This window comes from Aegilops tauschii, chromosome 5 (genome assembly GCF_002575655.3).
Source record: "Aegilops tauschii subsp. strangulata cultivar AL8/78 chromosome 5, Aet v6.0, whole genome shotgun sequence".
In the NCBI taxonomy this organism is placed as follows: Eukaryota; Viridiplantae; Streptophyta; class Magnoliopsida; order Poales; family Poaceae; genus Aegilops; species Aegilops tauschii.
In genome coordinates this window covers 46,962,698-46,988,810 of record NC_053039.3, presented here as the reverse complement: position 1 = coordinate 46,988,810, position 26,113 = coordinate 46,962,698, and the positions used below count along the sequence as shown (strand labels likewise).

Below are 26,113 nucleotides of genomic sequence, written 5' to 3'. Positions count from 1 at the left end.
AGGTACTACTACTATATAGGGAAACGTTGCATTGCAAACTAACCCAAGCACCTTTTCTGGCATTATATTCAACGTATATGTGATCAAACAAATCGGACATCTGATTCCTAGGGGTCAGATCGATTATTTTGCTTCTAAGGTCAGAGGATCATGCTGATTAAGGTTCTGCATTTATACTGCAAGTTCCAGGTAATTAGAGTGTGTGGCACTGTCTTGTGTTGACTAACTCATAAATGATATTATCATCTTTACTCACCGTTATGTGTATCGTGGCAGTTAGAAGGAGGATCCTATGCACTTATCATGGCTGAAATTCCACCGTTATTTGGTTCACAATCATAGGATGAATCAGCTCAAAAAAAATTCATAGGATGAATCAGCTCAAAAAAAACAATCATAGGATGAACAACGTATTTTCTGATTTCATCAATTTCATAATTTGACAAATATGCAGGAAAATGTGGAACGGCCCAGCACCTTCTTGAGCGAGCCAACACTTGGCAGTCTAGTCACTATTTGCAGAAATAAGAGGCACCACAGTGGGGCAGATTGGACATCGGAGCATCAAACATACGTACGCATTTACAAAGAAAGGTACTAAAGCTATAAGATCCCAAGTCAAGTATCAATCGATGGATGATCATGTATATATGACTGCTTGGCTAATTAGCAAGTAACTCTTACATTATCAAAGCTTGCCAGTTTCTGAAATCAATTACTGACAGGGAATAGCACAGGCACACAGGACACAGCAAACCAAATTGAAATGATTTTTCGTTACCACGGCAGAGCCCACAAAGGAAATGAAATAACTTTCTTTTTCCCTAAGTATAAATATCCAAATCCAATACAAATTAACTATGATCATCATTCAGGAAGAAAAACAAACAATCTGGATAAATAACAAGGACGCAGAGCGCTCATGATGGAAGACAAGTATATATACAAGATCAATATCCGAGGTAGCATAGATGCACTACAGTTACACAGTTAACTGATGAGCACTAGTTCTAAGAGGGGCAGTCTTTTGATGAGCAACGTTCACCTCACTGCTGGTGAGATAAAGCACCCTTAGTTAGACAAGACATTACATCCTCACGACTGGTCGTTGGTAGGGGTCGGTGGCGTATCTTTCAATGTAGAAACCCTTGAGAAGTGGCAACATCTTGAGCATCATTATAAAATATGGCGACATGAAAGCGATCCCCGCGATGGCGTAAAGCAGTGGATAATACTTGAGAGCCCCGTACATGCAAATGATGTAGCCAGCAAGAACCACCACAAAGAAGAAGTTCTGCAAAAGAAACAAATTGGTGAAAGACTAACCTATTAATGAACCTGATGCAGTTTAATACTAGTAATAAACCCACCTTGTGTTAAAGAAGATTTATACTACAATTTATATACAATGTAAGGAGGGAGAGCCACAATGAAACAAATCATAGGTTTTCCCAATTTATCTACATGTCAATTCACGGCTAATTGGGACGGCAACCAGCTCAGTTGGAACAGAATAAGTAGATCCAAATCATTTCTGGGCAAGGTTGAGATGTCGTTAGGGTTTCTTTAATCCGAGTAGCCGAGATTTAAATAAGAGGCATCCAAATAAGGGCCTAATCTAGGTTGCTTACAGAATGAAACATATGGATTCAAAGCAAAGGTATAAGTTCCCAAGTGAAGGATGAACTGATGTATCATTGTGTACATATGACAGCTTGACTAATTATCAAGTAACTCTTACATTGTCAAAGCTTTGCCAGTTTCTGAAATCAATTACTGACAGTGAATAGCACAGGCACACAGCAAACAAAATTGAAATTATTTTTTCGTTGTCGCCGCAGAGCCCGCGAAGGAAATGAAATAACTTTCTGTTCCCCAAGTATAAATATCCCAATCCAATACAAATTAACTATGACCATCATTCTTTCAGGAAGAAAAGCAAAGAATCCGGATAAATAACGAGGACGCATAGCTCAGGATGAAAGACAAGTATATATGCAAGATCACTGCCCAAGAGTTTCAAAAAGAAAAATACATCCGAGGTAGCATAGATGCACTACAGTTACACAGTTAATTGATGAGCCCTAGTTCTAAGAGGGGCAATGTTCACCACACTGCTGGTGAGAAAAATCTGGCGCGGTCTGCGTCTTCCCGGGGGTGGCCGAACCTGAACTAGGTGAGGTTCTTGCGGTGCGAAAGGCAATACAAATGGCGGCTCAAGCAGGAGCTTCAAGAGTCCATGTGGAGCTGGATAATAAAGGTGTTGCAGCTATGCTTACAGACAAAGCGCCAAACCTCTATGCTGTTGGGCTGATCATTAAGGACATCAAGAAGATGCTGCTTTCCTTTGTATAGTTTAGAGCAACTTGGGTTAGGAGATCAGGTAATAAGGGGGCTCATGTGCTGGCCCGAGAAGGTGTTCAACTAGATGCTGATAGGTTTTGGTTTCTGCAGCCTCCAGACTGCATTCTACATGTTTTGTCAGACGAAATCCCTGCTGTGGGAGCTTAAATAAAATGCGTGGTTGATCCTAAAAGAAAGGAGGAGGGAGAACCGGAATGAAACAAGTCATACGTTTTCCCAATATATTTACATGTCAATTCACGGCTAATTGGGACGGCAAGCAGGTCAGTTGGGACAGAACAAGTGGATCCAAATCATTTCTGGACAAGATTGAGATGGTTAGGGTTTCTTCAATCAGAGTAGCCGAGATTGCTTTCAGCCACTGGAGAAGGAAGGGAGATGGGGCTTACGAAGGCATGTCTGATGAACGCCGCCAAAAGATACTTCTTGATGATCCGCGCCTCCTCCGCCGCAGTGCATTCCTCTGCCACGGAGATCGACATGGATCGCTCCTCGGCACCGCTCGCCGATTTCGCCTCCATCGGTGGGTGATTTGCCCGCTCGGCCTTCCTCCCGCAGGTTTCTTCCCACAGTCGTCGCCGCCGCCTGATGGAGATGAATGAGTCCTAGGTCACGCACTACTACGATGGAGTGGAACCCGCCAAGCGGGCCTTGCAAAGCCCAATTTTCCGGATCAGCCACGCCAAAATGACAAAGTCTTGTTCACACTTTTTTAGTATAAATAAATGTTTCTTCGTATTAGAAAACTGTTCATTGTGTGTTTCAAAAATGCTTAGTGTATATAAAATTATTTATACTGTATTATAAATTATTTATCATGTATTTTCGAAAGTAATTTTTGTAATAACTAATAAATGTTCATAAATTTTGAAAATACCCATTTACATTTTATAAAATCATGTGATCTTTAGAAAATTTAATTTAAAATAATTTGTGATTTTTAAAAAACATGCACCTTTTAAAATATTTCCATGCATTTGTAATCAATGCTCACGTATCTTAGAAAAGTGTCTCATCCTAAAAGATGTTTAGATACACGATGAACATTTTTAAAATATAATGAAAAATACTTTTAAATACATTGTTGGCAAAATGTTAAAATTAAAATTAAAATGAAATAAAGGTACCAAAAGAAAACAAAAAACAAAAAATGGTGTACTAGACCGGTCTAGTAGACCGGTCTAGTAGGCAGTGACTTATGCACCAAAAAAAGAAACTATGTATACTTTGAGAGCACCCAATGGAGGGCGTCGTGTGAGCTCGGTCCCATATGCCAAACGACATGTCCTCTGTCCATAGGAAAAAAAACAATACATCATGGGTAGGGGGGGGGGGGGGGGGGGGGGGGGACTTTAGGTAGCTCGCCAAGAGGTCGTCGGCTACCCCCATTTGCATATCCGCCCACGCGCTACACAGTCTCTCCTGCACGAAGCCCCCTCCATGAACCATTGTTGAAGTAAGGAATGCATTAGCATGGAGCCGAAGCTCGATTTTGCGGCTTCAAGAAAGGCTAGGCTATCGCTTAGGTCTTCAGAGCCTCTTTCCAGCCACCGCCTCCTCCTCCAAGAAAAGCTAAGATTCGTGCCTCTCGCCGGCTCCGCCGCAGGTCCGCTTCGTCTCCGGTGGCCCTAGGGCCATGGGGGCGCGGTGGATCCTGGCAAGGACCGACAAGAGGGCTCCGTTGTTAGTCATTCCTTCGAGATTTGTTAGAGTTTGTGTTCTATTCGGGAAGATGAGACAGCGGCGGCTCCCTAAAGATGGAATAAATGTCTCCCCGCCTAGTCCCCGTTCCGGTTGTGCGTCTAGCATCGTTGGTGGGCGTGTGGAGGTGTGTCTCCGACGGATCTATCCTCGGTGGATTTGCTCGGATCTGGTTGTGTTTCGTCTATATTCGTGTGTCTTCTGGTTGGATCCTTTCGATCTATGTTATTCTTCATCAACGGCGGTTGCTGTTCTGGTGCACTAGTCCTAAAGGGCATTAACACGACGACTTCCCGACTGTCTACTACAACAAGTTGTGCCCGACTCCGGCGAGGGAGGGGTGATGACGGCGGCACGCCTCCGGCTCGCTTCAGTGATTATAGTCGTCGCTAGGTGGTCTACGGATCTGGATGTAATTTTTATTATTTCTAGTGTTCGTTCTACTGCCATGATAGAAGATGAATAGATTAAAAGTTTTCCCGCAAAAAAACAAGAAATGCTAATATTTAGAAAGTATTTCCTCCTTATGAGAATATAAGTTTGGCATGAGAAATTAGGTCGTCAATTTAACTAATGACACTTTAATAATATGTCATAGAAATATATATTTAGAAACTTCATTCGACGGTGAATCTAAAAGTATATTTTTTCATGACATAGAACGCATTTTTCACTAATCAAATCAAGGACCTAAATATTCATGACCAACTTATATTCCCATCCAGAGGGAGTAGTAATCGATCTAGTACTGTCAGTGTCTTCTTGGCATTCGAACTTCAGCATGGGGTGTCTGTCCCCACGACTGATTCACGGTGACACAAGCTAAAACATAAAACATATGAAAATGTTTTGTCACGACTGTCAGATTGATTAGCCGAGGCGAACAATTTATAACCTACAGAGACGACTAGGCAGGCAACCGTGAAATCCTAGCCATCACCGTTGCCTGCCCCTCTCGCCGCCGCCAGGGCGCATCGTTGACGGGGTGCGTCGCCAATGGGGCGGGAGGTCCTGTCCATGGGCGGCCTACTATGGAGGCACTTGAGGTTTGATGTGCAACAGTGAAGGAGATGGGTGCTCGACCGATGGTCTTTCTCAGGCGATGTTCGACGGCGGTGTTGGTGAAGCCGATGGTGGTCGGATGGATGCAACACGGTGCTCTTCACGATGGACCTGCCTGGCTAGAACACCAGAGAAAAGGGCATCAGTTCATGGTTTTAGATGTCAGCGAGCTCGACATCAGATCTGAATTTGTCGTACAACGGGATAGGTGAGTATTTTTTTTAGGATTTATTTAGTAAGTCCTTATGTTTGGTTTCGGAAAGTGAGGTGGCAGCATTGCCCTAGGGTAGAACAATGTTGTCCCCACATTATCCCTGCTATGTTGGTGTGCTTTGCACCGAAGGAGGGCATGTGGAGTCGTATCTCTGGCTGGTCTCTTCTAGGATTCGGTTGATCTATTCTGTTGGATCCGTCTGGATTCGGCTGACTTTCATGGTCTTCAGAGTTTCTAGGCCCTTACTGACGTTTTTCTTCGGGGCGATAATTTTCTTCGCATATCGCAATCACCGTGTCTCTTGGTCTACATCGATGAATTCTCGGCGGCTGATTCTACAAGGTCCTGGGTATCAAAAAAATTGCCACCTCAAGATATAGGCCTGGTGTCCTATGCTCATGATGCACCATCTGTGGAGTCAATTACACCACTAGTGCTAAAACCTGGCATGAAAAATCAATTTAGTGCCAAAACTTGTGACATATATTGAATTGGTGCTACAATTTGGCTTTGACGTGCATATACGGTGCAAATCGCATTTATACACAGACACGGTGCTGACTGGGCACGCCATGTGGTGTTGGGCCTGCTGTCAACCAGTGAACGGCATAGATAGGGCGTATGGCCTGGTATTTTATGGGAAACCCCTCGGAATTTTTTTCTCACGATAAAGTCCCTGACACGTGTTTGTCCATCTGTAGCAAATTATGTGCAAATCTAGTCAGCACTATGTCAGTATACAAATACATTTTGCACCGTATATGTATGTCAAAGCCAAGTTGTAGCACCAGTTCAATGTATGCCGCAAGTTTTGGCACTAAAGTGATTTTTTACGCCAAGTTATGGCACTAGTGGTGTAGTTGACTCGGAAGAAAACTTTGGCACCCCAATATTCGAAATGTAGTTTTCTTAGGTCTCATGTATCTGTCAACTGAATCAACCTAAATTATTCGATGGACCTACATGGTAGCCCTGCAAAATATTGAATCCCAAATATAATTTAAAAAAATGAAAGAGATATATCATAGACTAGTAAAGAAAGAGTATTAAGGTGCAGGATAGGGCGTGTGCTTGAGAAAAGCAGGAGAAGTGTGGGAGCGAGGTATACAAATGAAAAGAAAGGTGAGAGAGGACACGAGGGACAAGGCTTGGAGGGGAATGCAGCTGTCGATCCTTGTGGTTTCTTTTTCTTCTTTTTGTGAATATTTGTGCCTTCTCTTTGCGCTGTGCAGCGTAGCATGCAGTCTGGTTCAACTCAACCAGAAGCGTGTAGTGGAGAAAGACGTCAAAATCAGAAGCATGACACTCCAAGATCCTCACTGAAAAATCCAGCTGAACTCTGATGGATTCCATTGTTACGCCAACTATATATACTGGTTGCAGGAATGAATGGAAAACAATTTCCAACACCAGAAATCTCATGTGTACGTCATCCATATAAACTACAGTACCAATTCACTAGTAGAAAAGGGGGCTTTTGTCCCGGTTGGTAAGGGCCTTTAGTCCCGGTTTTGAACTGGGACTAAAGGGTCATTATTAATGCCTCCCCCTTTAGTCCCGGTTCTTACACAAACCGGGACTAAAGGCCGTCCACGTGGACGCAGCCTGGAGCTCCACCTTTAGTCCCGGAAATTTTATAATATTTAAAAAAAAAATTGCGAATTTTTTTAAATTTTTTTTTTGATTTTCAAATTTCTGAATTATTTTAACCTCTAATCTCTAATCACCAGCCCTCATCACTGCTCAATTTATCCTCTAATCTCTAATCACCCCTCATCATCTAACTTCCCGGACGGTCACCCATCCTCTCACTACTCCAACCTGAGCACGCTTAACTTCCGGGTTCTATTCTCCCTCGTTTCCAAGTCTGCACTTATTGTTTTCCTGACAATAGTAAGATGTCAATTCTATTAACCCTCAGGAATTTAGCTTGAGCATGAAGTGACACATTTCACTGTTTGAGTTTGAAACTATTGTTTTAAAAAACAATAATTATTTAGTAACACTAATATTTCTGGAATAATTAGTTTAACCATTGTTTGACCACTGTTTGACCAGATTTGACCAAAATTCAAAAAAACTGAAATAATTATTTAGTAACACTAATATTCTAGAATAATTAGTTTGACCATTGTTTGACCACAATTTGAATTTTTTTGAATTTTTTTGCCTCTCCAGATCTTAAAAGCCCCTTATCTTTTTTTCTGTTAGGTTTTTGAGGATTTTGAAAATGTTTAACGGGGTTCCCCCTGTTAAATTCGGATGTAATTTTTCGAGTAACCGGGACTAAAGGACTGCCACCAACCGGTACTAATGGGCATCGCACCCTTTAGTCCCGGTTCGTGGCACCAACCGGGACTAAAGGGTCCAGGTGAACCGGGACTAATGCCTTAGCCGCACGAACCGGGACCAATGCTCACATTAGTCCCGGTTCGTGACTGAACCGGGACTAATGTGAATATTGCCCTGTGACGAAAGCCCTGTTTTGTGTTTTGCACTAGTGATTTCACCAACATCAATTTCATGCAGATAACTCATGTCTGATCATACCACAGAGAAAGAGTGTATGGCCACAATTCAGGCTCCAGGGTGGTCGATCTATCCAATTAACACTACACTAGCTACTACAGTAGATTAACACACAGCATAATGCATACTCTTCTACATCAATTATTCAGTCATCCTCATGAGCAGATGCTAGCTCCACTGATTAATCGCCTACTGCTGCCCTGCTTCTGAGAGCATCTCCAGCCCGTTCGGCCCCAGGGGCTTGAAATAGTGCCGCCTGGGGGCGAACCGACAATAAATTCAGCATGGGGGCGGTAGGTTTTCCAGCCGCCGCCCCAAGGCTGCCCCAGACGCCATTTTTTGAAAACTAAAACTCAGTCGAAATTCGGCCAAACGCAACACAAATTCGGCCAAACTAGATGATTTTCATTGATATTTATAAAAAAAACTGAAAACATAAATTAAAAACAACTAAATATTACTACTATTAAAAACAACTAAATACTAAAGCCGCCGCCCGCCCGCCCGCCCGCCTTCTACATGCCGACCAGCTTGTAGAACTTGGTGTAGTCGCCGCCGCCGCCGTCGTCGTCATCGCCTTGTGTGCCGCTGTGTCCCTGCTGCACCCCTGACCAGGGTCGCCGATGCGTGGGGGTTTGGATGGACCGGGCGCCTCCTCGTCGCTGTCGTCGAGGACGACGACGCCGCCCTCCTCGCGTCTGCGGCGTCGAGCGGCGATCTCCTAGAGGGCGCGGCGCTGGCGCGCCATCTCCTCGCAGACGTAGTCCTTCGCGCCATTTGAGGGCGGTCTCGTCGGCGGCGGCCATGGCCTCGTGCTCCTTCTTCACGGGGAGAAGCCCCGGCTCGGTCTTTGGCCGGATGAGGCGGGAAGAGGGAAGAGAGGGGCGGCGGCCATGGCCTCGTGCTCCTTCTTCACGGGGAGAAGCCCCGGCTCGGTCTTTGGCCGGATGAGGCGGGAAGAGGGAAGAGAGGGGCGGCGGCCATGGCCTCGTGCTCCTTCTTCACGGGGAGAAGCCCCGGCTCGGTCTTTGGCCGGATGAGGCGGGAAGAGGGAAGAGAGGGGCGGCGGCCATGGCCTCGTGCTCCTTCTTCACGGGGAGAAGCCCCGGCTCGGTCTTTGGCCGGATGAGGCGGGAAGAGGGAAGAGAGGGGCCACGGCCGCCCTCGTTGATGACAAGGGCGCCGCTGTGGGTGCGGCCCCTGAGGGGCGTCTCCTGTGGCTCCGGCTTGACGGGGCGGAGCGCCGGCGATCCGGAGGAGAGGGAGCCCAACGACGAGGATGTCACCGTCTCCATTCAACGCGGCGTCCAAGAGCTGCTGCGGCGATGAGAGAAGGAGGGGGCACCGAGTACTCCAGCCGCGGCGTGTTGCCGGCCTCGATGTACTCGAGGACGGCGTCGAGGGTGTGGCTGGGGACGCCCCGCCTTTGGCGCCGCCCGTCGGAGTTGAGGCGGCCGCGGGACTCGAAGCCGTTGGTGGCGCCGAGCTGCTCCTCATGGCACCGTCCACAACGCGTTGCTGTCAGGGGCGTACCTCGACTGGTTCCACGCCTGCTCCGGCAATGAGGACTGGATGCACGCGATTTTGCTGCGCCGAGCAGCTCCGGTGGGCGCTGGAGGCGCCGGGACGCCGCCCGGCGCTGAGCCTCCAGGTGCCCGGCACCCGCTTGTCCGGCGGCGCCGGGTGGTCGGCCTCGTAGAGAAGGCGCGCCTCGCCCTCGTGCAGGTGGCGGCGGCCGAAACCATTGGCCGCTGCACCATCGCCTGGGTAGCGCTCGGCCATGCTCGTCGTCGTTAGAGGGGAGAGGGGAGAGAGGTGAGACGAGCGTCGGCGGTGAGAGGTCGAGAGAGGGAGAGGGTTCTGTGGCGATGGAATGTGCGCGAAACAACCACGGACGAGCTGAGAATATGCAATATAAATCTCGAAACAACCACGGACGAGGGATGTCATGTAGCCTGCACGGTAGAAATAGATTTCACACATGAATAGTCTTTTTTTTTGTAAAATGTCGTAAATTCATAACGATTTACATATAGATTTGAATTCTAGTATCGAATCTGGTTGCACGCCTTCTCTAAAAAATTCCTCGACTAGGTGAGTTTTCTAGGTTTTACCAAATAAAAATTATTTTTTAGAAATTGCAAGAAACACATCGAATGGATTATGTCTGTAAGGATTTCAGTTTTCATGTTAGTTTCCCAACGCTAGTGTTAATTGACACTAGATTCGTGATGCCAAATAGGAAAAGTGGTTTTTTTTGCGGAATAATTAGGAAAGGTGGTTAGCGAAAATGATTCATATACCAACTCAGCAACTCCCATGAAAACGATTCTATGAGTCAAACTTGAACCACTGCCAGTGAAAATTACACTGCATGAGTGTGGTGCCACCATTTTCGAAAAAGCAACAGAGGAAAATTATTCACCTCATACTTCATGAAACACAAACGAGGTTGCACAAGTGGTGCTTTATGCTGGGAGAGCGCGTAGTTTACTGCAGAACAGGAATGTGTTTGGACTATGGACAGGGATATTTTTCCTATGACCTTCAGTATTTAGTATAAATTCGGAATTTCAGACTGAATATCAAAATTACCTGAAGGACACCCGTAGTCCAAAAACACCAGAAACAACATGAGTCATCCATCCATACATAGCACAGCACCAATTTCATCAACATCAATTAATTGTATTCGAAGGAAGCTGGATATATTATATAAGCATGCATATAGCTCATGTCTGATCATATATATATATAGAAGTAGTAACAGAGGAAATTAAAGGTTGCAATACATCAAAGACGACGACAATCCACGCTGCAGGGTAATTATATAGCCCACATTACACAAATGTTCCAACTAGCATAGTCGGTCTATCGAAATAACACTACAATATAGCTACTAGATTAACACACATTATAATGCATACTCTACATTAACTATTCCTTGGAACTACCTACTCATCACTTCAACAGTCAGCCATCAGTACCTCATGAGCAGATCCTCTCGAGCTACTGCTGCTTGCCCGGCTTCTCACTCCTCGTCACCTCCCAGGAGGTGTAGGTCCTGTAGGACGGAGAAGCTGACAGGTATGACGAAGATGCCCACAGTCCAGCAGATCCGGATGAAGATGTCTCCTTGGTGGGCGACGAGGACGAGGCAGGCTAGACTGGCTAGAACTACAACATCCCAATGCCCTAGTTTCTTCGGGAACCCAAACATCCTTTCTATGCATGCCGCACGATTTCGCAACAAATCCCAACCCTACAATCAATCTCCTTCGTTTTGACAAACGGTGGAACACATACATATTTCTGGTTAGATACCTGGCTCACCCCAAAACCTCTAGCTACCACCTACCCACACCTCTTCTCACACTCAACACAAAAGCTGGTAAAAGTGGCTAACATCTTGCGTTTCGGCATTGAAACAAACCTCCGTAATCGTCTCTCTCTCACAGCAGAAACAGAGCTGGTTTCGCTTTTGGCTGTTTTGCAGGACTTCGTGCCGTCGCTAGAAGAAGATCAACGGTTCCTCCTTCGAGGTCATGCCTTCTCCACCAAGCAGGCCTACGGCACCATCATGGCCAGGCCAGAAACGGACCTCAATGCTCCACTTATCTGGAACACCAAGGCTCCTCGTAAGACAAAAATCTTCGCTTGGCTTCTTTTCAAAGATCGCCTAAGCACCGCCGTCAATCTTGCCCACAAGAATATAATCTCCTCCGACTTATGCACACGGTGTGCTATGCTACCCGAAGACTCCACTCACCTCTTCATCACATGCCCCCTTGCCAACAAAATTTGGCAACGAATGGGTGTTCTGCCACACCAAGCTGACCTTAATGAACTTTGGGATGCTCCACTACCTCAACACCTGCCCAAAAATGCATGGCCCCTGGTCCTCCTCGCGCTACTCTCAAATATTTGGGCAGCGCGAAATGGCATGCTCTTTAGGAATGTCGATCAATGCTCTTTAGGAACATTCTATCGGACTTGGATCTCTGGTCACACCGTCTTGTTGATACGGGTGACAAGGAGGACGTTTCCTCGTGGCATTCCTACCTATCTGCACGATGCATCGTGCCTATGTAATCTGGACCTACTGTCTCTACAATATATTCAGGCGGGGAACCCCCCCCCCCCCCCCCCCCCCCCCACGAGGCAGGCTGCGGTGGCGTACAGGCAGTGGCCGACGATGGTGAGCGCGAGCTCAAGGCAGGCGAGGGCGCGGCGGACCCAGCATCGGCGGCAAAGGAGGCGTGGCGGACCCAGTGTCGGCGGCAAAGGAGGCCAGCACCGGCCCGGCCGCCACGACCGGGATGCAGGACAACATCCCGAGGCAGACGGCGTTCACCACGGCTTTGTCCGCGTCCGTCAGGTGGTCACAAGGCAGAAAGGAGAACTGTGGAGGACCAACACCAACGCAGGGGAAATTGAGAACGCATGCAGGGAGAAGGGTAGTGGAACTGGAATCAGGGAGAAGGGTCGTCGGCTCGTCGTTACCTGCCACTGCCAGCAGGGGGCGTGGAAGTGGTCGAGTGCGTGTGCGTGTGACATTGAGTAGCCCACTGCAAGGGAGAACGCGGTGGCGCAGGCGGTGAAGAGCGCCCACGCGCGGACATCAACCGGACGAGGCGTCTTCTTGGCCACGGTCACCGGATCCATGGATCCAGCCTTCTTTTCCGGGAAGTCCATGAATCAGAGGCTCCAAGCTAGCTAGCTAGAACAAGTGGACAAGATGAGCAGATGAGGCAGTGTTAGTAACTAATTTTGTGTCTCAAGACGTGCTGGTGCTGTAGCCTAGAGGATATGGTGTGGAGCTCTTTAAGAGACGAGACAAAGCAAAGCGACGGAGAGTGGGCGCCCACCACGACGTGTCGATCTAGCCACACACACTGTTGACAAAGAAAATCACGGGGGAGGAAAGCGCCTACAAAGAAAGAAAGAAAAAAAGAAAGAAGGTGATGGTGATTGATGGTATATCTCCATCAAGGCATAAATTAAAGTGGTCAGGCCTCATGTGCTACCCTATAACGTAAGGTTCCAAGCTTTGTCGGGGAAGAGACCCTGAATTCACTTTGCTGTAAATGCAAGAATTTAGATGTTATTGGACCAGCCGAGTCTACATGGTTAGAGCATCTCCAGCCGTTGTGTCCCCCAGGGGCGATTTTTGCGCCGCATAAAAACTCGCTGGCGCTAATTTTGCTTTTGGGGCGAGAATTTTCCCAGTAGTTTAAGCCCCCAGTCCACGCCTCACTAGCTCGCCCGCCTGACCGCCTTCATGCTGAACGTCGCGTCCGCCCCGCGCCAGGGCCGGCGAGCCGCCGCCGCGTCCGCCCCGCGGCAGGGCCGACGAGGAGCTCGTCCGCGCGCGCACCTCATCTTGTACAGCGCCTCGCCCAACCATCTTGTGCCAGACCCCGCCGGGGGTCCCTCGTCCCTGTCCGCGCGCCGGCCGCGGCTCAGCGCGTAGGCGGCCTGCAGCGGGCGGCTGGAGGCCGACGTCGAGCCGCCCCGTGCCCCACTCCCTCGCCCCATGCCCGGTCCCTCGAGCCGCCCCTGCAGCACGCGGCCGACCCGGCCCTGGAGCTCGTCCTTGCCGGCCGAGGAGGCCGACATCATCTGGGGCACCGGCGTCGTCCCCACCGGCCGACCCGTTCGGGCGGGCCCGTGCCTGCACTGCGCCCGCGCACCGCGAGCTCGCCCGTGTCGGCGCCGCACCAGCGTGGAGGAGCGGCGGCGGCGAGCAGGAAGAGGAGGGCGCGGGCGGCGTGTGCGCCATTTCCACCGGCGCGTCCGGCCCAGCTGTAGGAGGAGCACGTGATGGCCATGCTTCGGACCTGTGCGTGGCGAGGCGAGGGCGGCGGCGTGCCGGGTGCCGCGAAGCAAGAGAAGGAGAAGATAAGAGAGAGGAGCCCAGCCGAGAGAGATAGAGGATGGGTGTGTGGAGGGGAGCACGTGGGTGGGCCAGGGAGGGAAAGGGACAAGAGAGGAGAGAGACGCTGCCAAGTGGGTCAGCACATGTAAAACGGCGAATTAAGCCCCACAGGTGCCCCCCCAGCTCCTTGGGTTCGCGTTGGGGTCGCCGGCTCTGTTTTTGGCCAGATCCGGCGCTAAACGAGCTTGTGGGGGCGTGAGTGGGACTTTTTTTCGTCCGCCGGCGGTGAAAAAGTGCTCCTGGGGGCCTTCCTGGGGAGGCGGCTGGAGATGCTCTTAGCTAGTTGGTTTAACAAAGTTTGAACGATAAAAAATTTAGACCTCTCAGCACATTAAACAAGTTGGCATCCCACAAGAAAAATCTAGATCATATCGAATAAATCTCTCGCATTCTATCTAAAAAAGTCTTCACATTTTTAATGATTTTTCATAATTCATTCTTACATTATTTTCCTCCACCAAATGTGGGAAAGCTGCAAATTAAGTTCCAAAATTTAGATATTTTTAATACCAGTTGTCTTTTGTTTTTGCACAGTGGTTTGTATTATCAAATTTTCACCAGTTTCATATCTTGGTTTTTCCTATAGATAATATGTGGCGATTACATTACATGAACACATGATACATTAAGTTGATTGTTATTTATAATCCTAACTTGCACCAAACATCACCAGAACAATGTCTACGCGTAAGAAAACATTAGCGGAATAATGAATTTTGATCAATATATTTGGTCTCTATAGGCCTACTAGTTAAGTACCAGTTGCAAACACTTTGAGAGAACAACTAGCATCAGCGTACTATATTCTTTTTAATACTGCTATACATCCGATACATTTTGTCTGATTATTGTACGACACAAGGAATCAAACCGACCATGCATGCTTCATAAAAGAAAGAGGTAAATACACCACAAGTCACAGAACATGCAGGCGACGGTCGGTTTGGTGCATAAACTTATAAAATACATGTTTTTGGTCATCTAACTTGTCTTTCTGTTCATATACGGTGCTTTCTACAGTATCATGTGCACGCTTGGCTTGCTAACTTGGCAGGGGTCCACTATCAGTGGCTGACGTAGTGGGTAATCCGCATGCACTGTTTTTTTCAAAAAGCACCCTTGCATTTTATCTATTTATGCAGAAAATCCTCAAATAAAATGAAAAGTGCTAGAGCGGCAGCAGGATTCAAACACACGGCCTGCTATTATTCGCCTCGCTTAGATAGCCACTTGACCTCCTTACTGTTGACGTTTATAGAGCATAATTAGCTTTATATAAGATAAACCGTATGAGTTAAAATACAAACCAAACAAGAAAAGGGGAAGGTACCGGTTCTAACCTATGACCACGTAAGCTCGCCGCGTGTGCGAGCAGCAACCATCCGCCCACAGTGACATTTAAATAGATAAGCACAATTTATCTTATATATTCTTTCTTTCTATTTAAGAAAATTACTTATATTCTAGATAACATTTTCGGAAAAATCAACTAGATTTTGTTTGAATTCAAGTAATTTTAAATTTAAAAATCTAGATAGGAAATATAGTGCAGAATGAGTGTACGTATGTTTTTGGACAAATCAACTAAATTTTTGTATGAATTTGAGTAATTTTAAATTAAAAATGTAGATTAAAAAATATAGTGCAGAATTAATGTAGATTTTTGTTTGCATTAAAATAATTTTAAATTTGAAAATCTAGATAAAAGAAACTATAGGTCAAAATGAATGTATGTAATTTTTTCGGACAAAACAAGTAATTTTTTGATTGAATTTGAATAATCTAGATAAAACAAAATATAGTTCATAATGAATATACGTGAATTTATTTCGGAGATAAACTAATTTATTATGAATTCAAAAATCTAGCTGAAAGAAATTATATGGTAAGAAGAATGTACATCATTTGTTTGGACAAATCATCTAATTTTTTGTTTGAATTCAAATAGTTTAAAATTTGAAAATAAGGATAAAAGGAAATTTAGTGCCCAATGAATGTACGTATTTTTTTGGGACCAATCAACAAAAATTTGTTTGAATTCGAATAATTTTAAATTTGAAAATCTAGATAAGAGAAAATATCGGTCAGAATGAATGTACGCAATTTTTTCGGACAAATCAACTAGTTTTTATTTGAATTTGAATAATCTATATAAAAGAAATTTAGTTCATAATGAATGTACGTAAATTTCTTTTGAACAAATCAATGGAAATTTTGTTCAAATTCGAATAATTTCAAATCGGAAAATCTAGATAAAAGAAAACATAGGTCAGAATGAATGTATGTATATTTTTTCCAGAATAAATAAATAAATTTTGTTTGAACTCAAATAATTTTAGATTAGAAAATCTAGACAAAAGAAAATATAGCGCAGAATGAATGTATGTAATTTTGTTTCGAACAATTCATCTGAAAATTTGTTTGAATCCGAATAATTTTAAATTTGAAAATCTAGAGAAACGAAAATATATTCAGAATGTGCACTTTTATTTTAGAGGTGATATACCTTAGTAGTCGAAATGAAATACCAAGTACGATCAGTTGCGGTGGATAGGCTCCATTACAATTGGTCATTGGTTAGAACTCGCTCGTCCCATTTTTTCCAGCCCAATATATTTACAACTTACACTGACTGTTGGACCCAGCGGACAAGGAGTGCTTTTGTACAAAGTAAAAAAAGATGAGTATCCTTCTGAAAAAGAAACATCACGTGCACTAGCCACTGACAATGGCCCAATATATTTACAACTTATACTGATGGTGGGACCTAGCGGGCAACTATTGTTTGAGTGCTTTTGTACAAAGTAAAAAAGTGAGGGTGTTTATGAAAAAAAACCATCGGCCCTGGCAATGTTGGCGTGCCACGTATGCAGCGAATACACCCACGTACGGAAAATGTGACCATATTTGCACACCCGCGCAAGTTAGATGACCAGAAACATGTATTTTGCAAGTTTGTGTACCAAACTAACCGTCGCACGCAAGTTCCAAGACTTCTAGTGTATTTACCTCTAAAAGAAAAGGCACATCCCTTCGATTACCACGTCGTACTGATTTTGGCACTTGACATAATAATTTTCAATGTTCCTGTGGGTCCGCCTTACAGTTTGTTTAAATCATTTGATTCTTTTTTTATCTCTCTTTTACACTAGGATGTCATTAGCAGGTATAACCTCAACAAGAAAACAACACAAGTAACATTGTGTACTTTTACTACGTGATGGATCAGCCATTAGGTATCTTACAAGCCCATTCATCAGCTTTTTGATCTCTGTTGTGGATCGAATGTTGGCTCCAAAGGTCTACAAGTTTCAGCTTGACCCATATCATCTACTCAATTTTTTTAAAAGAAAAGATAAAGGTGATGATGATTGATGGAATGCCTCCATCATCGAAGCATAAAGTGGCGAGGCATCATGCACTTTCTAACAACGCAAGTTGTCAAGGCACTTTCTTTATTTAAGGATTAATTCACTATGATCTTAATTTTTTTGTTGCTGGATGCCAATACGTTTCCTGCATTAAGAGCTTCAGAATTTGTATCCAGTAAAACAGTCGGCTTGGTCCAATAAAGCCTTTCTTTGACCAGTTAAAATTCGCATATCTACTTCTAGAACTTTATGTGCATCTAATTTTCTCCACTTGAATAGAAACATTCGGTAAGCTGGGCCAGACGAGCTACGGGGCACGCAACACATATTTTCCTCATCAAATGATTCTTTAAAGGACCCGCGACACCATGCATGCACATGCGTAAAATGCTTGCTAGCCACACGTACGGCCATTTTCGACTATACTGTGCATGATTTCTAGTTTGCAGCAGACAATGTGTAAAACTAACCTGCGTGCTTCGTGTACCACTAACTAACACCCATACCACTCTAATGATCGGTCGCTCATCCAACATTTTTATCAACATTGTGACTGGATAGTTTACTTTTTATTTATTTATTTTATGCTTGGATGTCGTTAGCAGGCACAATCTTAACATTCAGTTACATTTCCTATTTTTACTATATAAAGGATCATCGATCACGTGCATTAATCAGCTTATATATCTTTGTCGAAAATGAGAAGTGGGGCTCCAAAGATCTATGCAGTTTAGCTCAAATCTATTCATCTACTCAAAACAATAAAAAAAAGGTAATGATGATTGATGACATGCCTCCACCAAAGCATAAAGTGGTGAGACATCATGTATTACCCAAGAACGCAAGTTTTCAAGGTATTATCTTGGGTGTGCTTAATTTCCCCCCTCCTCACAACTTTTCCTAATTTCTAGACAAGGACAACAAACTTGAGCCATTCTTTATTGCTTTTCTTCTTTCTCTTTAATATGCCGGGGAAGATATCAGCTCCTCTGCATGAATTAGCTTTGTCTAATGCAACAATATTCTGATGCCTTCACGTGATCCGAGCCTGCATGGCTAGCTAGTTTCTTTAACAAGTGAGATGGGCACTATTATTCTATTATAAACAGTTGGGAAATCAATCTTGAACATGTTAGCATCCAATACAACGAACAAAAGATCGTACCGAACTAATCCCTCACATGCTCACGTATCAAAAGTTCATACCTCTAAACAGTTGTTGCTATGACTGATAAAATATCCTTTTTGTTAGATGCTAGATCTTCCGTGTGTTCAAGAGTTCAAGCAATGGCCATCTCACTTTGTTAAGCCAACTAGCTTGGGCGGTGCAACAATACATGAATTGTTAATTTTCTTAATAGCAAAGCTTATTCCTTCAGAGGAGCCGGTCTTTTTTCAGACAAAGAAAAGAGAAAGACGGAAAAGTAATAGAGAATGACTTAAAGTTTATTCCCCTTGCCTAGAAATTATAAAAAGATATGAAAAGAGAGAAAAATTAAGCTCACTAAAGATAATGCCTTGAAAGCACGCGTTGTTGGGAAGCACATGATGACTTATCACTTTATACATTAGTGGAGGCATATGCCATCTATCGCCATCACATTATTTCATCTTTTGACACGATTTTCGAGTAGATGACAAGGGCCAAGATGACCATGCAGTCCTTTGACACACTTTTGTGTGTTTGATGATCTGGCATAGGACCGGACGCCACAAACTCAGTGCAAAGATCATTTCATTCTAGTTCTGTTATGATATACTAAGTTGAGTTTGTAGATGATCTTTGATGGTTTGAACTGCAGGATCTTTGTGTACCTCAGTTTGTTTGTTCTGCTCATCCTTACCACCTGCATATTACTACAGCGGGAATGTCACAAGACCGAGTATGTGTTTTTGGATCATGCTAAATTGCTAACTCAAAGTCTTTGGTATTCCCCTTTCTGTTTGGACTCGTGAACTTACGGTGATCATTTTGTTTCTGGTATGTTAAGGTGTAGTAAACTGAATGATCCTGTGATGGGTTTGATCTGCACGTCAGTTCGTTCTGCTCATCATTGTGTTGTGTGCATGATTGATCAAGTGCATGTTGTGTTTTCGCACCGTGGATGATGTAGGACGAATGTCATATAGATACAGGATCAGCCTCACTGAAACTCTTTCGTATGCCCGCCTTTTCGGCTTTGACTCGTGAACTCACCTCGGTTAACTTCCATCTTATGACAGAAATGTTGGCAGCTGGGCTAAGTTTCAGAATTTTATTACTAGGTAGTTTGTTTCCTTGAATTGTGTCTCATCAAGCAGTTTTCTAGTTGTGTCTGGTCAAGCCGTTTTCTATAGTTGTGCGAATGTAACTTGGGGTTAGTCAGGTTCTGTAAAGTACTGCATCGATAAATTTCTCATCATGGTCTTTAGCCTGTGTGATCTCGCTCTCTTACATGAATGTGTTTTTGGAGACAATAAAAGGAGGTGCAGAGAAACATGTTTCAGATTACATGCCCTGCTTTGCATTTCGGCCAGCAGCGTTGCTTACATATACAGTACTATTTTTACAACTGCTAATTCTGTTGTACATGCCAGTTCCGCGGCCATCAACTTCTGATACCAAACGTATGTAGTGTTGTAGTCAAGCTCTGAATTTTAGACTAGAGACAGAGAGCACACTGCAGATACCCCTCCTATCCCAGTTCTCGAATTCAGCTAGGACTACAACCAACAGATCTAAGATGACGAAACTAAACAAGCACAAACTGGAAATGCATGCATCTATCCATCTATGTTTCATGTCCCAACTCTCTAATTAAGTTGACTAGCATCTTTGTTGACTTGGTACCTCAGCAGCGATCAGAATCTGGCCCTCTCTTCTCCGTATTCTCCAAACATCACACCGTCACCGTGATACTACGTAGTACCCTCGTCTAGCCAGGATCGAAAATTCATAATGAAGAGAACAAAAGTGCACGAACTACACTACCACGTACTTACTAGATTCACACATAATCATACTGCATAGAAAATTAAGGTGAATATTACATCGAAGACAACCATAATCCAGGGTAACTATATACTACTAACTAGTCTACTACCTTGCGAATATTCTCCACCACCTTAAATTTGTCCATGCGTCATACTTTCATGTACTCTGGACTTGTGTTGTGTTCTTCGTAGCTTACCGAGAGCTACTCGACGAGTCCGCCCCAGACCCGCCGCCACTGTGGGATCCCGCTACCACTCCCGCAACTCCAGTCTCCATGACTCCACCTGCAATAGTGCCCCCTTGCAAATTTTAAAGATGCAAAGCCGTCCCCCCTTCAATCATCACGGTCACCTCATCTTCCATGATTCTCATGGTATTCTTATCCCGACCTCAACGGAATACCATACCACCATCATGAAGAACTCCAAGCGAAATCAGATTCCTCCTTAGCCCCGGCACATGCCTGACTCCCCGAAGCATCCGCTCAACTCCGTCAAACATCTTGGTTTTGACGTCACCTAGACTAGCAACACAATAACCTGTGTCATCGACCACATAGGCTAAACCAAACTCACCAGACTTGTACGAAGAGAACCACTCCCTGTTGGGTGTCGCATGAAAAAACCGAATCCAACATCCACGCTTCACCTTTGGTTGACCACCCGTCTGATACTACGAGGACATCACTACTGTTGTCTGAGTCATCACCATGAGTTGCCATATTAGCACTTGCCCCACCATTGAGATCGGGACAGTCCTTTCTCATATGTCCCCACTGCTTACACTTGTGACACTATATTTCCTTTTTCTTGTTCTTGTTCTTCCCTGCCTCATATCCCTTCCGCCACTCCTCACCCTTGACTAGCAAACCTTCACCATGAAAGACTTCCACCGCGTTCTTCTTTCTCATATTATAAGAAGGCAATGCCGTAGTAATATCCTCATTCTTGACGGTCTCCTTGCCGTGCGTCAAAGAAGTGATCAAATGGTCATAGGATGATCGCAATGAACAAACAAGCACAATTGCCCTATCCTCGTCGTCAACCGTCGCACGCAAGCGTGCTAGATCCGTCATGACTTGATTAAAGGCGTTCATATACTCCACAAGATCTGACTCCTCCTGCATCTTCAGCCCATACAACTTTTGCCTCAAATACACCTTGGTCGTCGCAGTCTTGGACATAAACTGACATTCCAGCTTCTCCCAGATCTTCTTCGGCGAATTCTCATCCATCACATGATAAATAACCTGGTCCGACTGACACAACCGTATAGTCTCGGCTGCTTTCAATTGTAACTCCTCACAGTCCCCAGCCTCCATCTTAGCTGTCTTGGCTTCCTGCAATAACGCATTCAAGCATCCCTGTTGTGCCAACAAATCTTTCGCCCTTGTCTGCCATAATCCAAAGCTTCCGGTTACCTCGGAGTTGGAGCTTGGGGCGACTCGGTTTTGGTTGGGGTTGCCGCTCAGGTCATGGGCCTCCGAGGCGCAATGGATGTCATCGCCAATGCTTCCGGCGCGTCTTCTTCCTCTGGATCGACTAAGTCTTGCCACCCACTTGGCGACTTCTCTAGGCACTATAGGTGGGGCGGTACGCTGACCCATTCATTCCTATGGTCGTGGTCGCATCTTGGTTGTGAAGTGCATCGGTAGTGACGCAGCTTGGTTGCTCTGTGCCCGGTCTCCTTGTGTTCTTGGCTAGAGATCGGGCAAGGAGAGTTCTCTTATTGTTCGATTGTAGTAGGTGCGGTTCTAATCCCAGGTATTAGTGTGGAGTCGTTTGCCTTTTGGCATTGTATCTGCCTTTTCGCGTGGTTCTGGCAGCTTGGCCCATCTTTTATATAACGATGATACACCTTTCCATTGTTTATTCGAGAAAAGATCCACTTATTAAGCTTTTTGCCAAGAGTGACAGGTGGAAGGTCCGTGCGCGTTCTTTTGAGGCCAACTCCAACAGACCAACACATTTGGTCCGTGCGCGTTCATTTGAGCCAAAACAGAAGAAACGACAGCCCAACGCGCCCCCACAAATGGACAGGCGTCTTTTTTTCTGTTTGTCGTTGCCCATTTCCGGAGAAAATTTTGTTCAGGTTTGGGTCAGCGTGGACATGGTGCAGACACGCGCGACGCCTTGCCTTATCCCCCCTTGCTCGTCTGTCGGTGGCATATCAACCATTCTTCTCCTTCCTACTACACGCTCGACTCCCCCAACCTCAGCACCCTCGCCGCTGCCACCCACTTCCCACCGCCACACCGCATCCACCGAGACCCACCCCTTGCCGGCGTCTGCGCCGCTCCTCGTCGTCATGTGTGGCACGAGAAGACACGACCGTTCACCGCCACCGGCACCACCCTCGCCTCCACAATCATCGTCAGTGACTTGGACTTGGATAGGGCTGGTGCCTACACGGGGAGGACGGTGTCCTTCTCCGGCCGCTACTCTACCACGCCCGCAAGCTTCGCCGCCCACAAGGTACCATGGAGAGCGGGGATGAGTTCTTTTACAATAACGTCATATGTTCATTGGACAATTCATCGTACGATGATGATGATCTTGTGGTTGCTACTATGGTCGACATTGTTCACATTTCTAGGCAGCGGCCAAGGTTTAGGGGGTCGTTCTCGGGCCATGCTCCGACGTTGAATTGCAATAGAGAGAGCTGCCATTGCCTACTCTTTAGCGATTTTTTAGTGCACCTCCCCACTGTACAATCTCAAGATTTTCTGGCGCCGCTTCTGGATGGCGAGACGTGTGTTTAACCGTATTCAGAAGGGGGTGGTGGCATATTATGATTACTTTAGATGCAAGAATGATGCCCATGGAATGGTTGGTTTGTCCTCTTATAAAAAATGGACTACATCTATTCGGATGCTTGCATACATAATTCTCGGTGATCTTGTAGATGAGTATGCCCGCATGAATGAGTCCACATGCCTTGCATCATCGTACAAGTTTTGTAAAGCTGTGGTTGCAGTGTTTGGCCCGGCGTACTTGAGAGAACCAAATATTGCGGATACAACCTGACTATTGGCCAGAGGCTTTCCATGAATGCTTGATAGCATAGACTCTATGCACTAGAAGTGGAAGAAATGTCCATTTGCTTTGCAGGGGCAATATAGGGTAATATTAAAGCTTGCACGACCATACATGAAGTTCATCAGAAGATCTTTGTATTTGGCACTCCTTTTTCGGCAAGGTAGGTTCACACAACGACATCAACGTGCTTCAGGAGTCGCTGGTGTTCGGAAGGCTTGCAGAAGGCAACTAACCAGAGGCCCACTTTGAGATCAATGGTCACCACTACAACAAGGGATACTACCTAGATGATGGTATCTATTCTCAGTGGTCAACTCTTGTGAACACAATCTCCAAGTCGGTAGTAGATAAGAGGGTTAGGTTTGCACAAGCACAAGCAAGTGCTAGGAAGTATGTGTAGCGTGCTTTTGGTGTACTCCAATCTTGATGGGTTATCGTCCAGCACTGCAAGAACATGGTGCACTCAAAAGATGTGGTCAGTGATGACTGCTTGTGTGATCATGCATACCATGATCGTAGAGGATGAGCATGATGACAACCTCTTTGACCAAGGGTTTCATTTCACGGGTGAAACTGTTGAGCCTGAGGCCTGGGCATGGACCGACAACATTTACTCAGTTAACCCAATTTTATACAGATATGTGTGATTGGACAACTCACATTCAACTTCAAATGATTTGATTGAGCATATGTGGACTCATCTTGGCAACCAATAAATGTATCGTCTCTTTTCTTTCAATGTATTTGTGACAAGTTAAATTTTATTTGGTTGTAAATTATGAGATTTTATTTGATTGTAAACTATTTATTATGATGTTAAAACTATGTGATTTATTTGCTTGTAATGTTTCTTTTCATGTGGATTTATATGCAAATAATGTCTAATTGTGAATTTTGGACAACCAACGGCTGGGCGAACCAAATGGGGCGGACGGCTTGGCGCACCAACCATATTCGCCCGGATGCGGCCGGACAATGCACCTCCACACAACTCAAACGGACAAAAAGGTGACCAAATCCGCGTCTATTTGAGTCAGCGCGTTGAACTTGCCTAACATTACTCGTGACATCTACTCGAAAGACGTGTCAAAAGAAGAAAAAAGGTGATGGCGATTGATGCCTCCACCATGGCATAAAATGATGAGCCATCATGTGCTACTCAACAACTCAAGTTTCTAAACTTTGTCAAGAGAGAGATTGGGAATTGCTTTGTACTTAATGCAAGAATTCAGATGTTATTGGACCTCCCGACTCTACATGGTTCGCTAGTTGCTTTAACAAAGTTTGAGCAATCAAAGATGCAGACACCTCAGCACATGAAACATGTTGGCATCCAACATGAAAAATCAATATCCTAGCAAATAAATCCCTCACATGAATTCTCAAAAAAATGATGGTGCTAGCCAAATGGATCCTTTCATTTTTTTTACCAAGTAGCATGAGGCTTATCCAGCAATTTTATCAACTAGTTAGTACTACATTTAGACTGAAAAGATTGGCTTTTTAATTTTTTTTACACTTGCATTTCGTTAGCTGGTACAACCTCAACAAGACAACAACACAAGATATATTGCGTCTTTTTACTACGTGGTGGATCAACCATTGGCCCATTCATCAACTTATTGTATTATATTTGTCGTGGGATAGGATGTGGGTTCCAAAAGACTACACGGTTCAGCTTGCCCCTTGAAATCTACTAAAAAAATGCTAAAAGAAAAGAAAAAGGTGATGAGAATTGATGACATGCCTTCATCGAGGCATAAAGTAGCGAGACATCATGTGCTTTCTAATAACCCAAGTTTTCAAGGCATTTTCTTCAACGAGGGATAAGTTTGGCACGATCTCAGTCTTCAGTGTCATAAATCATCAGAACCATTTTTCTTGTTTTGACCGGTCACTAGTAGAAAAGGGTCAAATGTGAGACACATTAGTGCCGGTTTGAATTTGAGCCGGCACTAATGTGTCCATTAGTGCCGGTTCCAACGGCTAGCCGTGGCCCTCTCATTAGTACCGGTTCGTGGCGAACCTTTAGCATCGGTTCTTGCCACGAACCGGTACTAAAGAGAGTGGTGGCAGGATGTTGTCAGTCTGGGGCCCCTCCAGCACCTTTAGTACCGGTTCGTGGTACGAACCGGTGCTAAAGGTCGTCCTACATAAACCCTTCGTCCACCCGAGCTCGCTCTGTTCTTCCCCTTTTCCCTCTCCTCTCTGTTCTTCCCCTCTTCCTCTCGAGCTCATCACGCATTTTGCCCAAAATTTGTCAAGATTTGAAGGCCCCCATCCATTCAAATGATCACAAAGATTAGCAACTTTGTCCTTTCATCTCTCGTTGCTAGATTAGCTCTTGCAATGCTTTATATAGTGATTAATTTGTGAGCTTAGTAATTTGGGAGGAATTATATGTGCTAGTATTTGATTTATATGCAATTTGAGGTCAAAAATAAAACTTAGTTTGCATACGTAGGTGTGGTTTACTTAGTGTCTTCTAAATCTCCGTCGTAACCACCGTCGATCGCCCGCACCGTCCCGTCGCCGGCACCACCTTGTGGTGAGCCTCTTGTTCATGAATGCTTTATATAAAAAATTGATGTTTGTGTGATTTGGATATATAGTTACTCGTATAATTATCTTACCCGTACGTTGTTTGTTATACATAGTGCCATGGTTTTCATATCCGTCCCCGTCGGCCCTCGTCCTTGTTATGATTCGGATGTAGTATATTCTCTTTTAAAACTATTTGTTGCATTTCATGTTTATGACAAATTATGCCCATCAAGTTAACATAGATATTTTTATCTAGGAGGTATGTGAACCGGAAATTCCAACCGACCCTATTGTCGAGAGGTTAAATTTAGTTGAAAGAGAAAACGAGCATTTGAAAAAAAAATTGAAAAGAATTGAGGGGGAGAAGATGGAATTGGA

The 26,113-nt window shown here is 44.9% G+C and overlaps 1 protein-coding gene and 1 long non-coding RNA gene across 2 annotated transcripts; both read right to left on the bottom strand.

Moving 5' to 3' along the window:
- Window positions 1-759: 759 nt before the first annotated feature.
- LOC120964295 (uncharacterized) lies at window positions 760-2,967 on the bottom strand. Its single transcript, XR_012183587.1, has 2 exons — window positions 2,754-2,967; window positions 760-1,294 (listed from the first exon to the last, which is right to left on the bottom strand). It is a non-coding gene; the product is annotated as an uncharacterized lncRNA (long non-coding RNA).
- Window positions 2,968-10,584: 7,617 nt separating this feature from the next.
- Window positions 10,585-13,418, bottom strand: LOC141022298 (uncharacterized). The gene is made up of 2 exons (XM_073498591.1): window positions 12,374-13,418; window positions 10,585-12,272 (listed from the first exon to the last, which is right to left on the bottom strand). Exons 1-2 carry the CDS (start codon window positions 12,563-12,565, stop codon window positions 12,081-12,083), a joined length of 384 nt encoding a protein of 127 aa, XP_073354692.1. The 5' UTR covers window positions 12,566-13,418; the 3' UTR covers window positions 10,585-12,080.
- Window positions 13,419-26,113: the final 12,695 nt, after the last annotated feature.

Bases quoted from the DNA above. Each gene is read 5' to 3' on its own strand.
- LOC141022298 (XM_073498591.1), bottom strand. From the start codon at position 12,565: ATGGACTTCCCGGAAAAGAAGGCTGGATCCATGGATCCGGTGACCGTG. The intron at 12,273-12,373 runs GTAACGACGAGC...GGTCCTCCACAG, and splicing joins CCCCCTGCTGGCAGTGGCAG to TTCTCCTTTCTGCCTTGTGA.